The sequence below is a fragment of the Pempheris klunzingeri genome, chromosome 14, assembly GCF_042242105.1.
Source record: "Pempheris klunzingeri isolate RE-2024b chromosome 14, fPemKlu1.hap1, whole genome shotgun sequence".
In the NCBI taxonomy this organism is placed as follows: domain Eukaryota; kingdom Metazoa; phylum Chordata; class Actinopteri; order Acropomatiformes; family Pempheridae; genus Pempheris; species Pempheris klunzingeri.
The window spans coordinates 21,021,505-21,043,837 of NC_092025.1; the positions used below are offsets into that span (position 1 = coordinate 21,021,505).

The 22,333-nt window shown below is 40.1% G+C and overlaps 1 protein-coding gene across 1 annotated transcript; it reads right to left on the reverse strand.

Moving 5' to 3' along the window:
* Positions 1–1,712: 1,712 nt before the first annotated feature.
* LOC139213441 (hexokinase-4-like) lies at positions 1,713–22,127 on the reverse strand. Its single transcript, XM_070844134.1, has 11 exons — positions 22,080–22,127; positions 18,327–18,474; positions 12,393–12,555; positions 11,708–11,856; positions 11,358–11,477; positions 10,399–10,494; positions 10,074–10,173; positions 7,527–7,710; positions 6,359–6,514; positions 3,945–4,178; positions 1,713–2,087 (listed from the first exon to the last, which is right to left on the reverse strand). The coding sequence occupies exons 2-11, from the start codon at positions 18,441–18,443 to the stop codon at positions 1,868–1,870; spliced, it is 1,539 nt and encodes a 512-aa protein (XP_070700235.1). The 5' UTR covers positions 18,444–18,474; positions 22,080–22,127; the 3' UTR covers positions 1,713–1,867.
* Positions 22,128–22,333: the final 206 nt, after the last annotated feature.

Genomic DNA, 22,333 nt, shown 5'->3' on the forward strand with positions numbered 1-22,333 from the left:
TTGTTTCTGTCCTTTGGTATCTGCATCTAAACCGTCATCAGAGCTGCACTGGACCAACACACGCACTGATCAGGAGGAAAAGAAGAAATAGATAAAAAACAATCCCACCATGACACGACTTCCACATCTACAAATCTGGCTCAGATGTTATCAGGAGGAAGTTGGATATTTTTGGAAGTTACACACAGTAGAAATTTGTTGTTGCTTGTTTCTTCCAACACTATTAACCACAGTTACCACTGCAACATCAAACCAATGTACATTTCTTCATCTGGCTTCCTACAGTGAAACTCTCTGACTGTTCCTTGACTAAAAAGTTGAATTTCCATGTGACATGACGCCAAAAGATAAATGATTTTAAACACACTTTAGATCAGGAATCCTTAAGGTTTAATGTAACTAAAACCGATCAGAACATAGGAAAGTGAAACAGGAAACAGCACGCAGAGGGAAATCACTAATTTTTTACAAAAAAATATTGGTTAGGTGAATAAACAAATGTTTATTCTTTAAAATGAGAAGCAAAAAATCCCTGACTTTCCATGACTTGCCCCAATTATTTATCAAATTCCCTGATTTGGAATAAACTTTTCTCAATTCCAGGACTTTCCAGAAATGCCATGACCCGAGGGCACTAATTAAAGTGAAAGTTTAAATGTACAATAATAATTTTGTTTATTGTCTATTAACATGTTCTGTGGTCAGATTAGCATGAACAAAACAGTTACAATCTGTGTTGATTCTGAATTACCTATATCTCTCATAATATAACTGAAAAACATTAAAGGGACTCACGTAAAAGCATCATGATCCCAACAGACACACAACTCGTACCACGTTATGTTCAAAAATGGCGCTTTATTTCCCATTTGACACAAAAACAGCACGGAAATGTTTAGCACCTTAAAGGAGAGCTTTCTAATGTTTAAACCTGGACTCTATTTTTACATATTTCAGTGTCAAGCTGACTGGTAGGTACAACAGGTTTTGGTCCAGAGCCGTGAAACAGGCTGCGATGGATGAAATGTGATCCTTTGGGGCAACTGCACCTGATCAAAGTACGTCACTAACAGGTTCAGATTGTTATTTTATTACAGAAAGGATCCCTACAGATGTAGACCTGTAAGACCCTTTAGGTTTAACCAGGAACGGTGTTACTCTTTTCAAAGCCACCAGACTCCATTGACAAAATTGAAGTAATTTAACCTCATAGAACACAGGAGTAGCTGCTCTACTGCTGCCTCGACCAGTTTGTTTGCTTGTGTTATTGTGAATGTGTTATCATTACTATTATTATCAGGCATTTCCTTCTTCATAAAACATTTGCAAATCTGATTTTTTAAAGCACTTCATCACTGGAAAGATGGTCTCTTACTAGCTGAACTCAAACTGAGCTGTGATATGCCAGTGAAAACAGAGAAAAAGGGCTGTGGTATTACGTTTTGCTCAAAAGGTAGAAAACCTACAACAACCAGAATGCATTGCAGCGCCATCCTCACCAGCTGGTGGTGCCCTTTAAGTTCCCCTTTAATTATGTACAACCCAGAAATGTTTACATGAATGTTTTCTAGCTCAACCCTCTTTTTCTTCTCTACCTTTGTTAGCATATTGTTGTGTTTCTTGGTGTTTTAGCGCCACCTGCAGGTCTGTGAACTAGTGTGAGCCCACTGTGCCCCACTCATTAACATACAGCTCCATAGCACTACTAGAAGTCAGGAAATCCACAGGGAGCCTTTAATGATTAAACAACACAGTTTATCACAGAACTTATTTACATCAAATGTAGAACATTTCAGGCTTTCAAAACCAGAACAAAGATTTGAGACCACTTGCTCTGCCTCTAAGTGTTGAGGCCTCCTCTCTACTCTTATTTATCTTCTTCCTCCTCCTCCTCCTCCTCCTCCTCCTCCTCTTCATCTTCGCCCTCACCGTCGCTGTCCTCTAACAGTCGGGACTGGAGAGCCAGCCGCTGCGCCACAGCCGTTACCATGGCAGCGCCCTTCCCGCTGCCGTCCTCTGAGACGAGGAAGGTGATGTCACATTGGGGGGCGAGGAGGCGCACCGTCGCCTGGAGCTCCTCGCTGAAACTGCAGAGGAGGAGGAGGAGGAGGAGGAGGAGGAGAGGAGGGGCAGAAACAGGAAAAACATATGTTAAATACAAATGCACATTAATATATGAAGGATTATATTTAGCTTTTTATTTTATTTTATTCGATTTTTTTGATTCTTTGGCAACATTATCTCAAAATCTTGCACGTGATGAAGTCAAGTGAATTAAATTAAATAGAAAATTGAGTAAAAATGACATTAGATTCAGTTTTATTTTCACTGCACACAGTACAAGCACTGAGCCAGTGAGCTGCAGCTTATTACTTTACCATAAATATCCAGTGTGAACATGTGCAGCAGTCCCAGAAGGTGAAATAAATACAGCGCAGATATAATTTAGAAGCAACATCCGCTGCATAAATGTCATTAAACACATGAAAGGAAATAATACTGAAGCAAACAGAAGTGACGGGGATTCATGGTATTTTCTCAACATGCCGTTCTTCTCACAAAGACAGGAAGTGTGTTAATGTGTCAACACCCAGCGCCGCCTCCTGCCTGTTCACTCACACTCAGATAAATATGATAATTTATATTCATATCTCCCCATAACTGAGAGAAAAAGAGGAAGAAAACAACCCAGGACTTCCTCTCGGTTTGTTCACATGGTGGCTGTTTCCTCTCGTCACAGAATCAATGATTGTTTGGCTTTGTAGAAACAAACAACATAAAAATCATTGAATTTGTGTGAACATTTATTGATAAATGTTTGAATAGGTGAGAACAAGGGAGGATCCCTGCTGCTACTTCACCTCTGGATCTCTACACATCTCCATCTTTCAGCTACAGGGCTGCTAACGGTCTCGATTTTAAGATTGAAACGGGGCTTTATTGTTTTTTTCATTGTTTGTTGTGTTAAAAAGCTGCAGGGTCCTTCAGAGCACCAACATGGAGAGGATTTTTAAAACAGCTCAACACACCAAAAGCCAAAACACCCCTTCAGCAAATCTAACTTTTGATGAAATGATGAGAAAATTAAATTCTGTGCTATCAGACACAACGCAAAATTAGCATTTAGATATCACTGGACTGATAACACATGATGATGTAGCTGTAAGCAGATATGAAGTCTTATTCAATGTAACCATAACTGACTGCAAATAAACACTTAAAATGTCCTAATATCTACTTATAAGTACATTTTAATGTGTTAAAACCTATTTATCACACCACTTATAAATGATAAATATGGAGGTTTAAAGTAAAGTGACACCCTTAAAGGAGAACTTCAGCATTTTTAATCCCAGCCTCTCCATGTACATTTAAATGACTGCTAGATACAAAAAGTTTGGGGACTGGTCCAGTAGATCGCCTCAGACGGCAGCCACACAGTGGGTTGCAATGACTGTAATGTAATCCTTTGGGGCAACTGCATCTGATCAAAGAATATCCACTAAAAGTGCTTGTTTTGTCAGATTGTTATTCTAAGAGTCTGACAACATCACAGAAAGGATTCCTACAGAGAAAAACCTGTAAGATCCTTCTTATTTAACCAGAAACAGCTGTTAAATCGCTCTCTGTCTTGTGGGACTTTGGTGTTTTAAAGGGTTAATTTACAGCTGGTCTACCACTGCCTCAATCTCTCAGGTTGTTTGCTCAGATCCACATTGACGTACTTTGATTGGGTGTAGTTGTCTCAAGTCATTACCTTGCAGCCTGTTGTGCGGCTGCCGGCTGAGGTGATCAATTCCAAAGTGTTTTGCCATTTAGACACCAAAATATGGACAAATAGGCCCCAAAAACACAGGAGTTTTTCATTTAGCTTCACTTTTCACACAAGTTTTTACTTTTTTTTAAGTCTCATGGGTTTCATTTTGTCTGCATTTCCTTCTTACTTGGGGTGTTTTCTGTAGACCGTCCCGTCCACCCCCACGGTGGTCTTCAGATGATCCAGCCTGCGGTTGACACGGATACGGTTGACGATGGTTGCCAGGGCAGCAGCGCAGAGCCTGGCCGAGCGGGAGGAGACGGTGTCGCAGACCAGACGCACCACACGGGAGTCGACTGAATCCCATTTCAAACCCAACTCAGTCAGAATATTCTGGGTATTTTCCAGACCGTCGTCCTCCCTGAACCAGACACACAAGCAGGAAATAAAAAACCTGGAAAGACTTCTACATAATAGCACAAGTTGTCTTTGACATGTGTTACTTAGGGTACATAACATCGTAGAGATTTTGTGCTTAGACTTTGGAAGTCTGAGTTTGGTTTGAGAGTTTTTACACCTTGACACAACAAGAATTGACGCGTTAACGCGCCTTTTCTGGCCAATCAGGGACCAAATTCATGAGGAGGGCCGAACAAGGGAGCACACAATGGGATTATTTACTGATGTAGGCGTCTACGCACTTGTTACCTGCACCTACGTACGCTGCAATGAAACATAAGCCAGGTTGTGGTTTAGGTACTTAGCATGTTAACACATCTTAAGGCGTCGAACATCTGATGTAATAATGCTTCAATTTGTGTCAACATGTAAAAAAGGGTTAACACTATATGTGTTCACACGAGCAGTAACACACACAACAAACACTGATGCATTAGCATGTCTGACTGTGGCCAATGAGCTGCCCTGAATCAAGCCAGTCATACATATTCATGAGCGCAGTTGCATCAACGATGGCGGACAACAACACAAAGGAGCACGCTGTGTATCAATCACTGATGTGGGCTTCTGTGGACTCGTTACAGCTGCAAAGGAAATCAGGTGTGTGAAAGGTGAGAGCTGCAGTTTAGAAGAATGTAAACTTTCAGCAGAGAACGTCTCTGTGAGCCCCTGAAAATAGGAAATGGTAGATTCCATTTTAAAAATTCCAATTCTTTGTTTTCCTATGAAGAGATATCCACTGATAACTACACACCAAAACATTACAGGATCATCAATATAAAGTGGAATCCATGAGAGAGCTCAGGCACGCAGCAGTAAACATGGCTGCTCATTGAAGTGCACAGTGAAGCCTGCTGGTAGGACTGTAACGCTGCAAGCAGACAGGAAATGATTGTTATTAATACTGATAGTGAAACTGTGATCAAATGGGACAAAAAGCATTATCGTGATGAACTACAATCAGGCAAGGTGAGCCATGTAGCGTAGCCTAATATTTAGGTCTGTGTACTCCACAAACTATTAGGCTGAGAACAACAATAGCCAAAAATCTCTGAGCCTCAACACCCCTATTAGACCAAAATGGAACGACCCATTGGCTGTGATGGGTGTTTGTGTATCAACACACCAAAATGAGACCTGTTCAGGAGGAATAAATCTATGTGACGTGATAATGTGTCACTTTTTGTTGTGTTAACGTGTCGAATTTTTGCATAAATGGTTTTCACACTTGCACTCACATTTATGTGTGTTGGAGTTTTTTTTTAATAAATCAAAAACAGTAAAAGTGATCCGGTAAACAGAGGTTGTTCTAAAAAATTACGAGGTTTGGCAGATGATTTATTTAATAACAACATCTATCTGTCATCATAACTGTATTTATGAATGCATGTATGTAAAACCATGTGCAAACATTTATGCTCCTATAATGGACCACAGGAGGAGGATATGAAAAAAAACAACCTTTTTTTGATTATGAGGCCTAATGTAACTCAGGTTTATCAGTAAACTATGAATGCAGAATCTGGGCTATGTGTTTCTCCCCCAGTATGAATTGGCTGCTGCATTATAAAAAAACTGTGTGTAATAAGGCTGCATCGATTATCTGTTACCAGTTAATCTGCAGATTATTTTCTCCAGCAATTGATTATTGTTTTGTCTATAAAACATTAGAAAACAGTGAAAAATGTCCATCTGAATATCTGAAACCAAGAAAAGCAGGAAGGTTTCAGAGAGATTGTGATTGAAAGAACCTGGAACAATCAAATTCATGGAATATTTTCTTGAAAAAGGATTTATTTGATTAGTAGATTATTAAACTATTTGCCGATTAGTTTTCTGTCGACCATCTAATCGATTAATTGACTAATAGTTGGAGCTCTACTACGTAAAATGTTGTTAATAGAGATCAGTATAGAATAGATTATTAAAGTCTTTAATAGCCTGTCTGAGGTAAAGAAAAGCCACTATTTCAAGAAGAAGTGCTTCCTAATGTTGATAGAACCAATAAAGATGACAAAAGTTTAAAACAACTGGATCAGTTTTCAGTATCAGATCAGAAAGTTAACGACTCCAAACCACGGGGCCGATGCTTCCTGAAGAAAGCCGTGTGATCGGTTTCTGAAGAACATATCTGACACTCACTCCTCAACCTCGGAGATGAACCTCGTCTCGAACGCGCCCGGCGTGAGCAGCGCCTCAGACGTCTGTCCCTTAAACAGCAGCTTGTCCTCCGCCAGCCTCACCAGCAGCAGCCGGACGATTTCCCCCAAATACATGCCGCTGATCATCTTCTCAAAGCTACGGAGAAGACAAGTAGACAAGAAGAAAAGAGTTCAAGATGGACTGCAGTGGAGTTTGGTTCATTCATGTTCCCCTCAGGATGAACTCTAATAACACTGGTGATCCTCTGACATTTTATCAGGTGTTCACTTAAGTTTATTACCAAAAACCTGCAGAGCCAATGAGCCTTTTTTTAGTAGAGCTGCAGCTGCTGATTATGTTAATGTCCGGGATGATGTCCAGGAGTCGTTAATGCAGAATGAAGATGAAAATGATGATGCAGGACAGTCTTGAATCATCCTAAAGGTAACAGCTCCACTTTGTCGTTGTCCAAGCAGGGAAACCTCTGCTTTTACTTTTCATCACTGCAACTGAGCACCCAACTTCCTGTTTACACTGGCATGCGGAAGCCCATTGGACGGTCATGTGATGTGTGTTTTCAGGTGTGTTGGTATGGATGGAATTTAGTTCTGAAACAGAGCGGAAATACTTGCATGTGCAGGGAAAGTTGTTCTAAGGCCCTCGTTGGCTTTGTCCCTAAATATTTGACTGAACTACTCACCTGAATGAGCCACTCGAAGAGGGATCAGGCTTTTACGATCAGAGCCCCCACGTTATGTCCACTGAACTGAGACACATCAAGTCTCTTCTTTTAAATCCCATCTTAAAACTTTTGTCTTTGTGAAAGCTTTCGGTAACCTTTGACATGTTTTTATTCATTCTGTATTTCATTCATATTTATCTTATTTTTATTCTTTTAATTGTTTTTACTTCCTGCTTATGTCCCCTTGTTTTATTCTCACCTTATTTGTCTGGTTTTATTTTGTGTGCTAAAGTGCTATATAAATAAAGTTTATTACTAGCATTATTTTAAAATAATACAAAAATAATAAATAATAATAAAAAAGATATTCACCATTCACCATGATATAAAACATAACACTCAAACGGTCGGTATATTTTGAAAATAGTCAGTTTTCTGTTGATCTGGTAAATGTTTCAGTCCTAAAAGTATTTTCCAAACACGTACGTGTGGACGCCGGGGTTGATGGATTCCTTGTCCACCGTCTCGTCAAACTCCGTCTGGATGTCCTTCAGGGAGCCGTCGTCTCCGAAGCCGCCCCACTCTGTGTTGATGCACATCCGCCCGTCCTCGCCCTCCACACGCTTCACGTGCTTCATCTCCTCCATGTAGCAGGCGTTTGTTCCCGTACCTGCAGACGAAGAGAGAAACGACACAGAATAATAAACCTGGGCTCTATTTATACATATCTAGGTGTCAAAATGACTGCCAGTAAATAACCAGTATTGGTTTTCCTTAGTACAAAAGGGGAAGTTGATCAAATCCATCCACCTCAGTATCACCTGAATGAGTGATCGATATGAAGAGAGCGATATAATGGCTGTACAGGTCTATCTCTGTAGGGATCCTTTCCATAACAACCTGAGCCTGTCAGCAGCAGAAAGAAGCACTTTTAGTGGACGTACTTTGACAGGTTGTGTTTGCCCCAAAGGATTATGTTGAAGCTGGTTTCGAAGCTGCCGGCTGAGGCGATCTACTGGACCAACTGCAAACCTTTTTATACCTACCAGTCACTTAGACACCAAAACATGTACAAATAAACCTGCCATTTTCATTCTTCATTACAAAAGAACCCAGATCTTATAGGATCTGGGTGATAGTAATGGTGATATAGTAGAAAGCTAGTGAGAGTAAAGAAATATGGACCATTTACAAAGCTTATGGGATTCTTCTATGAATCGGATCGTTCGAATCGTTTGGGAGAGGTGGAAGAGTGGAGATAGACAACAAAACATATTGTTTTGTTATAGATTAAACTTCCAGCTGTGGAGGAAATACTGGTATCACACTCCCTTTGTGTGAGTCTCTCCAACACACACTAACGCACACAGGAGTGGTGTAATCATTTCCAGAGGGAGAACATTTGCTTCATATTCCAGCGAGCTCTCAAACCAAAGTAATTATAGTAGAGAACAGAAACATTTCCCTGCCACGGCACTGCCCTCATTATATCTAATGTGGTCGTACAGTCGAGGAGCCTCTCTCGTTCACCAGGTAAAACACATTATGTCTGGTTGGTAAGAATTTTAATGTCCTGTGAGGCTCAGCTACACCTGAGAGGAGGCCGGTTTCCATGATAGCTGTTAGACTGAAGAACAGCCTCCTGGGTAATGAGGGTCTCCAGCAATACCAGTTCCTGTACCTGTGAGGCTGGAACAATACTTTGAAGACACAGGTATCTGCTGCACATTAAAGTCTTATTTTGAATATCAAAAACTGCACCTGAAAGCTTGAGATCTGGTTACTTCAGCGGGTTACTTCAACACCTGTCATGTCAGCTGCCAATGTTTCATGGCAGAAATAGACAGTTGTGGAGACTTTACCTCAGAAGGCAGCCACATAACGGGCTGCAGTGGCAGACTGTCAAACAACGGCCACTAAAAGTGCTTGTTTTTGCCACTGACAGGCTCAGATTGTTAGTCCGACAACATTATGGAGAGGATCCCTACAGAGACAGACCTGTAAGATCCCTTTGGTTTATCCACAAACAGCCGTTATATCGCTCTCTGCAAAAAGGCACCAGATTCCATTTACAAGAATAGTGATTTTACGTCAATTAACGCGGGAGTTCCTGGCCTACCGCTGCCTCGATCAGTTAGTTTGTTTGTGCTATTGTGCGACCTTGTTGCTTTGAAAGGTTAGTTCAGATCCCAAGTTAACATGTTAAAACATCATCATCACAGCAACTAGACCAGCAACTCCCATAATCTGCGAGGTAAAGTTACTGCTTTTGTCAATGGAGTTTGGCGGTTTAGAAGAGAACGATATAATGTTTTATGGGATTCTCTCCATAATGTTGTCAGACACTTAGAATAACAATCTGAGCCTGTCGGTGGCAAAATCAAGAAGTTTTAGTGGACCTACTCTGATCGGGCACAGTTGCCCCAAAGGATTATGTTGCAGCCATCACCTGACTGCTGACTGAGGCCCTCTACTGTAAAAGCCCAAGATTTAAAATAATGGAATAATCCTGTGAGTAAAAGTACTAAAACCTCACTACACTGTTTTATATTCTATCATTAGATTGTTGTTACTGATGCATTCACATAAAAACAGGAGTTTGCTGTTGTAGCTGGTTGAGGTGGAGATCATGTTGGGTTATTAGTTTTGCATAAATCAAACAATTGGACAGATCATCATAGTAATTAGAATCCATCCTGAGGGAAACGTAAGCATGTGAAGTACATTTCATCACAATCCAAACATCCTGTCTATGCCTTCCCATAGCTGATTTATGAGATGCCATAAAAGGCAGAAAGGGCAAATATTAACGATGAACACATGAACGCATCAGTAATTACAATCCAACAGTATCATGTATACTGTTCTAAAATACTTGAGAAAGACTTTGAGTGCTTGCAACAGATTATTTCTACACTGTGGCACCGCTACTGTAACTTACTTCACTTCCACTCATGTGTGTTATTCTCCACATTCATGTCTGGTTTACTTGAGATATCCTGAGGTTGTTTCTTCAATAAAATGTTTGGTTACCGATGATCATGCCGATCTCGCAGCTCTGGTCTCTGTAGCCGCAGCTCATCATCGTGCCCACCGTGTCATTCACCATGGCAACAGAGCCTATATCATAGTCCTGCACAGAGACAGAGCGACAGATGGGTGTGTTTATGTCCTTCCTATTTATAATCTGTATATCAAATAAACTGCACACACGCACGTTATGCTACACCCGTCTATCAAAGAGAAACTGGAGAACGTCACATTGCTTTTAATCAGAGCATACCAAAATACCGAAGTTACCCCTTTAATATCTTTTTAAAAAGTCACCATATGAGAAGTCTCAGTATTTTGGACTGACCCCTCTCCTGTGAATGGCCTCTTTCAGTAACTTCACCACGTCTTTGCCCTCCACTCCAGAGCAGTTGAAGCCTTTCGTCCAGCGGATCAGGATGCTCTGTGTAGAAAAGAAAATTCCATATTTTGGTGTTTAAATGACACAGTCAGTGGCTGCGAGATGAGCTGCAACAGCTGCAACGTAATACTTTGGGCAAACTGTGCACAACGGCAAAGATTGTTAATCTAAGTGTCTGGCAACATTACAGAAAGGATCCCTACAGAGACACACCTGTAAGATCCTCTTTGTTTAAACAGTATTATTAAAGTAGAAACAATCATTATTCCATAATATCTCTTCTAACCCACCAGACTCCATTGACAAAAACAGTAATTTAACCTCACAGAGCACAGCAGGTGCTGATCTACCGCTGCCTTCATCGGCTGGTTTGTTTGAGTTACTGTGTGACTTTAGTGTTTTAAAGGTTTAGTTGGGATCCAACAGAAACTTTGTATAACACACAATAAGAACTAATAATAAGTGATCGAGGCAGCGATGGACCAGCAGCTCCTGTGTTCTGTGAGGTAAAATCATATTGTCAGACACTTAGAATAACCATCTGAGCCTGTCAGCGGCTAAAAACAAGCACTTTTAGTGGACCTACTTTGATCGGGAGCTGTTGCCTCAAAGGATTACGGTGCAGCCTGCTGTGTGGCTGCCAGCTGACGTGATCTACTGGAACAGTATTTGTACCTACCAGTGATTTCAACACCGAAAAATGTCAAAATAGAGCATTAAAATACCGGAATTACCCTTTAATAGAGTTATTGAAGCGTTCAAGCTCAAGCCGATCTGAAACGTTTAACCTAACAGGATGTGAGAGGCACATGAGACTGTTGCTGAGGTGCAGTCCTCTTGTTTGAGTGAACTTTATTCGTACTGTCAGTGGTGTGTGTGTGTGTGTGCGTGTGTGTGTGTGAGACCTTGTCGATTTCTTTCTGTTCGCAGGGGAAGGAGAAGGTGAAGCCCAGAGGAAGAGTTTGTCCCTTCAGATCCTGGGAGACGAGGAACTCACCGAGACAGGCCGCGATGTGGTCGAACAGCTGGACGGAGCGACGGACGGAGACACACGGACGTTTAACTGTAACATCCTGAACATCTCAAAATAACAGACCCTGAAAGCAACATTACTTTTCTATTTTAGTTATTTTACTAAATGTATTTTATTACACTGGTGTTAACTTTTACTCCTTATAAACATTTTGACAGTTTTTATTTTTGTATTGCTGTAATTTATGAGCAGTCTTATGTAATTATCTTATTGTTATGATACCTGTTCTCCAGTCCCCAGCATCATTTCCTTTGGGATTTCACAGATCTTACTGTCCATCTTCAGCATTTTCTGCTCCTCTTCCAACACACGGACGTGAAGCACTCGGAAGTTTGTTCCACCGAGATCCAACGCCAGGAAGTCGCCTTTCTCTGGTAAGAGAATTTAAAAAAAGAGTAAAAATAGTTTACAAAACTGAATGATTTACATTAAATGCATTTACATACATTTAAACCAGTTTAGTAAAGAACAAATCGTGATTAAACTGGTTACTATGGTGCTTAAAAAGTAAGTAAAACTGCTCAAAATCATTTTTGTGTGTGATCAGGAGTAAAAGTAGAAAGTACAAGAAAACAGAAATACTAGATACTAGAAGTATCTCAAAATTATACATGAATAAATGTACTAAATTCCTAAAATAAGTTTGTTCACACCATAGTAACATTTAAATGCTAATGTTAGTTACAAACATCTTTCTGAAAGACAGTAATACCTGAACATTTCACTCTTTCTTGGATTTTTATTTAACCTTAATTCACTTTCAGGCTCTCAATTTGAGCGAAAAGGGCTTAAATAAACCGTTTCTGATCTCTGAAGTGTTCTGAAAATAAAGATAACTTGTAACAGTTAATGCTAAAAGATGAGTTTCTGTCTGATGTCTGTTTAATTAGATTGTAAGCGGCCTCACCCGTCCCGTCCGGTGTGGCCCTGACGAAGGTGGGCAGCATCTTGACGGGCGCCTTGTGGTGACTGTGTTTCCCCAAACCTCGAATCAGATCCTTCTTCAGCCAAGCTGAGACCTGCCGCAGCTTCTCACGAGGCAGACGGAAGAGCTGCAGATACTCCTGCACCTGCACAGAGATACACAAAAATATCCTGTGAGTACCGTCTCAAACTCCATATAAACATGATGTGTGTGTGAAAACAGGATCTATTCGTACACCAATAACCAGTTCATGCTATAATCACCTCTGCTCTTTTTCTTTTAGTCACTGGATTGTTTTACACAGAGTTTCTTAAGTTTGGAGCAGACTTATTATTAATGAATCAATAAAGAGGAGCTCCGATTCCCCGTAGGACAGTGATGAAAGAGGAAAAAAAAGATATCGATCTAGTGTCAATCTTCTCATCTAACTCTCAGTACATTTAATGAATGAATAAGCGCTTTAAGAAATAAAAGAAAGTGAAGGAAACAGAACAGTTTTCACATTATTTTTCCACATGATGGCAGCATTCACTTAAAATCTGCAGCATCAAACCTCAGACAGCGACTGATTTAAAGCAGCGTTTAAAAAGCTGCAGCATCGTCACGGCGAGGGGTCGAACGGATCAGAGGGGAAACGCTCCAACTATCATCGTTGTAATAGCCCTTTTTTCACAGCTGCCATTTTGACGTGTCATAGCAGGAAAAGCACAGGCGTTAATAACAACATTAACGATGGTTCTGTCCCAGGAAGCCTCGACAGAGAGTCCGCAGGCACAATGTCAGCACCTACAAACTACAGCAGCTACATGGAATGCAGCCATCAGTCATTTGATTATGTACACCTGTCGTTTCAGGTCACACCCCTGCACCAAACTTACAGCATGTTGTCCGTCCAGTTATATTGCAAGGCCGTGGCATTCTGGGAATCTGAGGCCACTTAACACATAACATAACATAACATAAATATCTTTTAAGAGACATTTTTAGTAAAAAACAAAGGGAGCTCCTGCAGCTAACAGCGTGGGGAAGGGATCACGCTTCATTAACAAACTTAAAAAACTGATTGACAGATCTGTGTCAGTGAATGTCAGATAAAATACTCATCAATACACAGAAGCAGTGGTGGAAAGTAAGTAAGCAGAATTATTCAAGTACATTTTTAAGGTATTTGTACTTGAGTATTTCCATTTTACACTACTCACTAAAAGTTAGGGATATTCGGCTTTCAGGTGAAACTTCAGGATGAACCTAAAATGCATTCTAAACTTTCCAGGTGAACTTAATGTGACCTTCTCTAAACTTTTGAATGCACATGTCCAACTGTTCAGTGTTTCAGTACTTTTTGCACCAGTTGCTGTTCTCTAACAAGAAGCTTAACAGCAACATTCACAACAGGTTTGATCCATGAATCCACCAATACATTTCCTGCTTCAGTTAGAATTGGTATTTAAACAGTCCTCCTCATCCTGCTGTTCACATTCTGACATCATGAGACCAAGACGACACCTAACAGTTGATCAGCAGCACCTCAACACTGGAGGCTTCAAACAGGAAGTCCTCAGACGGAGGTGTTCACTGAGCTTAGAGGGTCACAGAGTGTCATCAGGAGGTTGGAACAGTGATACAGAGACTGGAAGAGTCACAGGAAGGAGAGGAGTGGACGTCCTTTGGCCACATCCCAATTTATTGAGACACTGAAAATGTTTTGTTGTGGTTTACCTACCACTGTTGGTAGATTTTCTTCAAATAAATTGTTTAAGATGAATAAAACTACCACTGCATGCTTCTACTTAAATGCCCTACTTTCATGATATAATATCACTGTAGCATTCACTTTGTACATTTTCCATATATTTCACCTGAAAGTCGAATATCCCTAACTTTTTGTGAGTAGTGTATGTCATCTTATACTTCTACTTTGCTACAGTTCCGAGTTAAATACTGCACTTTTTACTTCACTACATGTATTTGGTAACTTGACTTATTTTACAGTAAGAAAAAAATAATACAAAGTATAAATAAACTAATAAATGATGTATTGTATCAAGCCACCAGGCAGTATATAAAGTAAACTCCATCTGTACTCGCTGCAACATTAAAGTGAAGTATAACTAATGATATAACAATCAGTATATTATTTTGAAAGGGGCCATTCTGCATAATGAGCACCTTTAATTTTGGTACTTTAAGTATATTTTGATGTATTTTACACTATGAGAAGCTCTCAGTGACCTTCCCCTGTAACGTTAATCCCATTCAGGTGGAGCTTTACAGCATTAAAGAGTCTTCCTGCTGTACAGTAGAAATCAATAAGAAACCATTCAACCCTCCTCTGACACTGCCTGATTGACAGACTTGAGGTCAGTTTGGAAAGTAGACAAAAAAAAATACATATTTCAGAGTTAGATTCACAAATGCAACAAATTATGTGCCCCTCGTTTTATATTTTGATATGTTAATCCCTCACTTTTAAATCTGATGGTCCGTTTAAGACGTCGCTCGCTGCTCAATACACATACTAATGATAAAAAGGCATGTGTGTGTTTTAGACCTCTAGTGTTTCTGCTCCTTTGTCTCTGCTAAATGTTCTGCAGGAAGGGGCCTGGCTGGTTCAACATATTACCATCCTCCAGAGATGGCAGCAACAATCCACATTTCTCTCCCTGTTTTCCGCTTCCTTCAAAGCTGGAAAAAAACACTGCGCTGCTTTTAAAAGCAGCCGTAACATTAAAAAAAAAAAACTGCATCTCTATATTTCTACACTCACACACAACTGATTACAAGTGATGAGTGGAGCCATTCAGAGACTAAAGGTTAAGAATTGGCTTTTGATCAGAGTAACATTTAGCAGATGTAAAGGAGAAGTGACACTATGGGACAGTCACCCTGTAAAGATGTGCAGCCTCCTGGACGCCTTTGTTGTATTGTCTGTGTCGGCTCTGCCAACAAAGTGCACTTCCTCTCTGGATAATAAAGTCAAACTTCAACTTCAGCAGCTTAAATGACTTTTGGAGGAAAACATTTTGGAAAAGATTCATGGACAGACCTTTGTCTGAGGCCCCTGAATGTGAAGGGGATTCTGGGAAATAAAAACACACACAAAAGGCCTTCAGAGGCCATAGAGCATTATCTTAACTTAACTAAACTAATAATACAACAATAATAATATAACATCGTGACATATGAAGGAAAGGAAAAGCTACAAAATATCATCTGTCTGCACCGACCACACAGTTCGGTTTGGTTTATCAGATCTGGTGCAGATATCTTGGTGTACATGAACAAAACAAACCCTCCTAAATCCGGTCACACCTTAGGTGAAAACGCCTCTCAAACCACGAGGGTGAATTTGTGAAACGTGTCTGCTCCTTCAGGGACACCCAGTGTTTCTGTACGTTTGAGCTTTCAACATGGAGACTCAGACAGGATCAGTTTCACCACACATATCTACAGTATGTGTGGTGCGACAGTGACTCCGTTCCTTGGCAGCCTGGTCGGTTTTTCTCACTTTTTTTTTTTTTACTATACGCATCTGAAATACCTCAAGACAAGTTTCAACAGTTCTGCTGCTGCAATACCTGAAAAAAAGTGAGTCACATGAGCATAAAACGATGGAGGAACTGTGTGTAATAAGGTTTCTGTTGACACGTGTCAGAATCCCACTTTATGATTTTATGTCGGTGTCAGGGAAACTACCCTCATTTGCATAATTCAGTTAATGGTAATTACATATTATTGAATTATTTTCTTAAAGTACAGACAGGGATCTACATCATGTGGTGTAATTTGCCTGTAATCTTAGTAACAGTTGGTGGTTGTGGAAGTGGACACAGAGCAGCTGTCCCCATGCTTTTACTTAACCCACCACCTGAAAGAACTTTTAATTCAGGAACTTTTAAGTTTACAGTAGACACTAAAAAAGGCCACTGGTTTATTTACTGTGTATTTCTGTGTATCTATTCATATGCACTGTGTTACTTTCTGTACTGTTAGTTAAAGTACTGTTTGTGTACTGCTATTCCCTGGGATTTGATTTAGCATTAAATTGCCCTTGTGTAGTTTCTATTTTATTCTACTCTTGTTTTTACTGTTTATAATGTTCTTATAAGTTTTATTTTCTTAATTATCTGCACTTGTTTCTCTCTTTGTGCTACTGTAACAAATTAATTTACCCACTGAGGGTAAATTTTATGTCTTGTCCCATAAAAATTTGTCCCATATAAATAAATTTAAAGTTTTACTACGATTATTACTATTATTGCTCCAATATAACAGCTCCATATAGTGTGTGTGATAATTTCCCAATGGTCTTTGAGTTAATCCAGGATCAGGATCAGGTCTGGAGACAGACATCATGAGGTGAGGATACAAACATATGCCACTCCTCTCTTTGTCTCCTCTTCTTCTTCTTCTCTCATAAGTTACAGTAATTTTCCAGAGGCGTGTTAGTTCAGGCCTCGTCTCGCTCCTTCTCTCTGTATCGTTAACCTCTTTCTTCACCCTCACCCTTCTCATATCCTCCCTCTCTTTCTGTCTCTCGTCTCTACATGCTCGGTCCTGCGCGGCTCAACTTCATTCCTCCATCGTGACTCTGATGGTTTGGACAATTGAAAAGCAAACCTCTAAAAGACAGCCTGCAATATACAGTAGATCCCCGTGCAGATATTTACAGTAACGATAAATAAGTGGAGGAGGAAGCACTCAAAGCTTTCATCTAAATGAAAAATAGAAAAACCACAGTGTAGAAATACTCTGTTACAAATAAGTAAGTAGAAAAGTAAAACTGCTGATTGTGCAGAGGAATATATAGCCAGTAATCCTTTTATCTGTTCTATACACTGTGTACTATTTTATATACTGTGGCTTAGTGTGTAATTTTCCTTCTGAGGATCAATAAACTCTCATTCATTATATATTTTACATATTTTCTAACTGTATACTCCTGTTTATTCACTCACAGTGCTTAGTTTTAACTTTCTTATTGTATTTTACTGTGTCTATTGTGGGAAACTTAATCGCAATAAACTAATAAACCAATTCTGATTCTGATCATCATAATTTATTTGTTCATTATATTTTCATTATTAATCTGAATCTTGAAGTTATCAAGTAAATATAGATACAGCTGCATAAGTAAAGTAGAAGTACCTCAAAGTTGTACTTAAGCACAGTACTTAAATGCACTTATTTTATCAAGAACGGCCATCAGGAGCTTTTCTGGGAATAAAGAAGAGTTTCGTGTGTCTCTTCTCCATTTGTCCTTCACAGCTGACCCTGGTGAACTTGTGACCGTAAAGCGTAAAACTGGAAGTCCAAATTATTATTAATAAAATTATTGTAAAAGGGAAGTTAAATCGTGTTTTATGTTATTACTGTTCATCTGTCACTGAATAATCCTGTGACTAATCCCCTCTGTATGAATCAGACTAATATAAACTCTGGGATTTGCTAATCTGAGAATCCTCCCAGCAGCAGCAAAGACTTCCTGAAACACACTGTTGCTTCACTCATTGTGCAACAGGACTTCAAAAACACCCAGAGGAGGACAGTTATGAATGAGTGCATGGAGGCCAATAGCTGTATTGTTTGATTCTGATTTTGTTTCTAACCTTGTGCAAGATTCAGATCTTTTACAGTAGTGGTAAAGTACCTCAGGGTGAAGTAAAGGTCTAGCAAGCAAACTCTTACAGAAGGGAGAACTCTGGTATTTGTAAATATGAGTCCTATTTTTTACACATTTTGGCATCTAAATGACTAATAAGTTTTGGAATTGATCTGATTTGGCTCAATCAGAAGCAGCTGGTATATCGCTTTCTTCAAAACCACCAGACTCCATTGACAAAAAGTAGAATTTTACCTTGCAGGACGCAGGACTTTGTGTGATTTGGGTGCTTTAAATGGTTAGTTTGGACGAACCTTGCTGAGCGTGTCTGGAGGGATGCCGTCCAGGTACAGGGACGAGGTGTCGCCGCTCATTTTGGCCTTCTTGGAAATCTGTGTGCAGTCGTTGCCGTTTGCCTCCGTGCTGGTCATCTGGACACAGGAGGTTAAAGGGTCAGTTTACCTAAAAAACACAACAACATATGGTTTTAATGCGTGACGGGCATGACACGCTACCAATCAAGGCTTTTTTCACTGCTCCAATAATGAGGTGAAGCATCAACCACTCATTGTTTCACCATTTTACATCACATTACAGCTTTCAAAGTTAAATAATTGTAATTCTGTGTTCACACTACGAGCGACAGTCACTCAGGTCATTTTCAACCAATCATGTGTTTTTATTTAACTATTTCTGTTGGTCAGTTCTCTGAGCTAGTAATGTTTTCATTTAGACAAAATGCAGCTGTTACAGGAGGATGTAATCTACCTACATGTAACATAAATACACGTAATGTACATTTTTAAACGCACAATGGCTATTTGCTGTGTGTGTGTGTGTGTGTTTCTTAGCTAGCTGATGCTATGCTAGCTAACGTGGCTACTAAATCATGTTTATTAGCTACAAAGGATAATAGTAAATTAATAAGTATACAAGCCTGAGCAACACTGACAGAGGCGACTTGTTTTGTCTTTGTTTTTAACATTTGCTTAATAAGTAAGTACCTCACTATATGTAAAACATATACATGTACTCTACTCTTTGAGCCAACAGTCTCATGGGAGGTGAAACGTAGCTGCTAAATGTTAGCTAACTGACAAAAGTGAAACTGACATTTAATAAAAAGAAATAAGAAACAGGCTTTCAGGATGAAGTTTGAAGCCCAGCGAGGCTCAAACGCTCAATAACTTTGAACACTTTACTTCTTTTTGTTTTTGCTAAAACATCACACACGTTTCTCTAATGCCCTCTGTGATTTGCAGATGTTGGGCTGAATATATTTTAGATTTTGCCTCTCCTCCTCCTTTAGTTATTTAGTTATTTTGCTGTCTTTTGGGCACAAGTTGAAACGTAGCATCTTTCAGGACTTTCAGGAACACGTTTTATAAATGACAGAAAGACACACAATCCACAAACAACAGAAGAAATATCAATAAATGAATAATGATTATATTATTAAGAAAGGTGACATCTCTTGTGTTTGATCCTGATCAACAGACCAGTCACACATATCCAACACAGACTACAAGTATTAATAGTTAAGTAAACCTATAAAACAGTATAAAAATGTGATATTCACAGCAATAAAGAGGTCAAGTTCCTGAAACAACTGTCCGATGACTCAGTTTATAGAAGCCTTCACTCAGTAATTATGGTCTAAAATGATGCTCAAATATTTACATGGTGCTCCACCAGCTGTGTTTGGACTCACCTTTGATCAATGTTGCCTCTGGAGCCCGAAGCCAATCAAATTGATTTAGTTTTTTAGACTCTGTTCTTCTTCTTCTTTGTCATTTAAGAGCCTAACAAGCATTATGTGATCTGTATTTTTATTAGCCGTGCTAGCAGATAGCTCTGGTTGAGTCAGCACTTTTGGTCCGAACTGAAATATCCGATGGATTTCCCTTTAATTTGGGACATATTTTCAGTTATCGAGGCATTATTACCTCCTAACTTTGGTGATCCTCTGACGTCTCCTCTAGCGCCACCAGCAGGTCAAAATGTATTTGCTTCACACATTCGTGCTCTCAACGGGATGAACTGTAACATCTTTCACCATCAACTCAAAGCTGAACCAAACTGTAACAGTTACAGATAGAACGATAATAAACACAGGTGGAAATCTTGTGTTGACTTTTAACTTTTACTTACATTGAAATAAGTCAGTGTTGACTTTTGGTTCTGTACCCCCCCCCCGTCCCACTGCCTCACCAGACTACCAGACTACCATCGCCTATCGAGTGACGTTGCTGGAGCAGGGAATTTGTGTGTCCACCACGTCAAACGATCCTAGTGTTGTTTTTGAGGTGCCGGCATCCAATTTGAACACATTTGGTGTTAAAAGTGCCAAAAGGCTGCGGTCACCTCTTGTGTTTCTGAGAGAACGGCCGGGTTTGACGGTAAGATCTTTTAGTGAATGAAACTAAAATGACTGAACTTCTGGAAAAGTCAGATTCATTCTTGACATTCGTCTGCAATTAAATATTTCACAATCAAATCTTAATCAGATGTTTGCTTTGACTGCACCGTTGTTAAGCAGGTAGTTTTTCATGGTTCTAAGTTTAAACCTCTGCAAGTAAATTCCTTTTTCTTGACAGGAAATGATGGTGAACAAAAAAGTAAAGAAATCACCCGTGAATCTTTGTTTTTTTCTAGGATCATGTGGCTTTACAGTATTGAGTTTCACTTCCACATGCTGTCCATCATCAGACTGGCCAAAAGACACTGTCGTATATGTACACACACTATAGTAAACTTTACACATTAGTACATGCTGACAGTGGACCAACAAACCAGACGAGAGGAGGGAGCATCATCCTGTGAATGTCTTTTACAGGAAACTTCTATCTGGGCAGCTATTGTGTTCGGAGAAGGTTGGTCTGAGAAAGAGTTCCTCAATACTGAGGAGTCACATTTTAACAGGCATGTGATTACTGAGGACAGCTGTTTACAACTTTAGTCTAACAAACTCTGAACTTGACCCATAAGGAACACAGGATGTGCTGAAGAAAGGGGGTTCATCTTAATGCCCACACAGCTATCAGGTGCTCATATTGATGTATGCTAATACATCTAAACACTGGCCAGGAAACAGAAACACTCAAACCCTTCAAAGGAGGCACAAAAAGTTTTAGGATTGATCCACTAAAAAGTACGTCCACTAAACGTACTGACGATTGTTACTCTAAGTGTGTGACAACTTTATGGAAGTGGATCCTACAGAGAGAGACCTGTAAGATGCTGCCAGCAACAGCCGTTACATCACCGTCTTCAAACCTTACTTGGTTTACCGCTGCCTCACCACAAACAAACTAACCGATCAAAACAACCTTCATGTTCTACAAGGTAAAATTAGCATGAAGTATGAAATAATTCACGAGTTGCTCATTGACTCCTTTAAGTGAATAACCTCCTCGACACAGCGCGGATTAAGAAACACAAGAGCTGTGACATCCGTCACCTCGGGGGAAGCTCCGGCTGATGACAACACTGCAGATAGAGGTTTTGTTGTGTTTTTGGGTGGAGTGCCCCTTTAAGATCATATTACAGGAAGAACCTCAACTAAAACAGTACTTGTAACACTCAGGTGTCAGAGAATGTGCCTGTTTGTGTGAATGAAAACATGTTAGCGCTCACTTTTCTTACCTGGATGCAGTTTTTATTTGAGCCACACCTGAGCAGGGAGTAAAACATTTCAGCTGCTGCTTTTCTCTCTTTTTCTACAGGAGTTTCACACCAGACAGCTTTAAAATAACTTCTTTAACCTGCATTTGAAGCAGCTTGTAACTTTACTCTGCTGTGCACCTGCAGACCGCGTTAAAGAGCATTTCAGGTTTCTTCAGGCAGCATAAAACACACCAGACCAGCCGGTTCATGAGCTGACAGCATACAGCCGCAGCCATCACAGATGGAGATAAAGGCTTCAAAGCTGTGGTTCGGGGGCCCTCTGGGGTCCTTTAAAGAGAACGCACAGGGTCTTTTGGCTTCATTCAGGTAGTTGGGAGCCACTTCATGAGCCTGGTCTCTCAGCTGACTCCCTCCCTACAGTGAAGAACACAGTAACTCACCTCTGCCTCCTCCTGCGCTGCGCCGCTCGCTCTCTGACAAGAGTCAACTTCCTTAATGAAGAAGAAAAGTGAGTGAGAGCTCCGTCTGAGACAGAGTTGACACCCACCTCATCTGAATAGGGATTTAATGTCGCAACACGGGGAAACGTTTCTCTGTGTGTGTGTGTGTGTGTGTGTTTTCTGAGTTGACGGGTGTGGCTGTCCCGTTTTACGCGCGGCGGCACGAATCCAAAGAGCTGATTTCACGGAACAAA

Excerpts from the sequence above, each read along its gene's own strand:
- LOC139213441 (XM_070844134.1), bottom strand. The coding sequence starts at position 18,443 with ATGACCAGCACGGAGGCAAACGGCAACGACTGCACACAGATTTCCAAG. Across the intron at positions 11,857-12,392 it reads GGCCACACCGGACGGGACGG|AGAAAGGCGACTTCCTGGCG; the intron begins GTGAGGCCGCTT and ends TTCTCTTACCAG. Across the intron at positions 7,711-10,073 it reads CGAGATCGGCATGATCATCG|GTACGGGAACAAACGCCTGC; the intron begins GTAACCAAACAT and ends CTTCGTCTGCAG.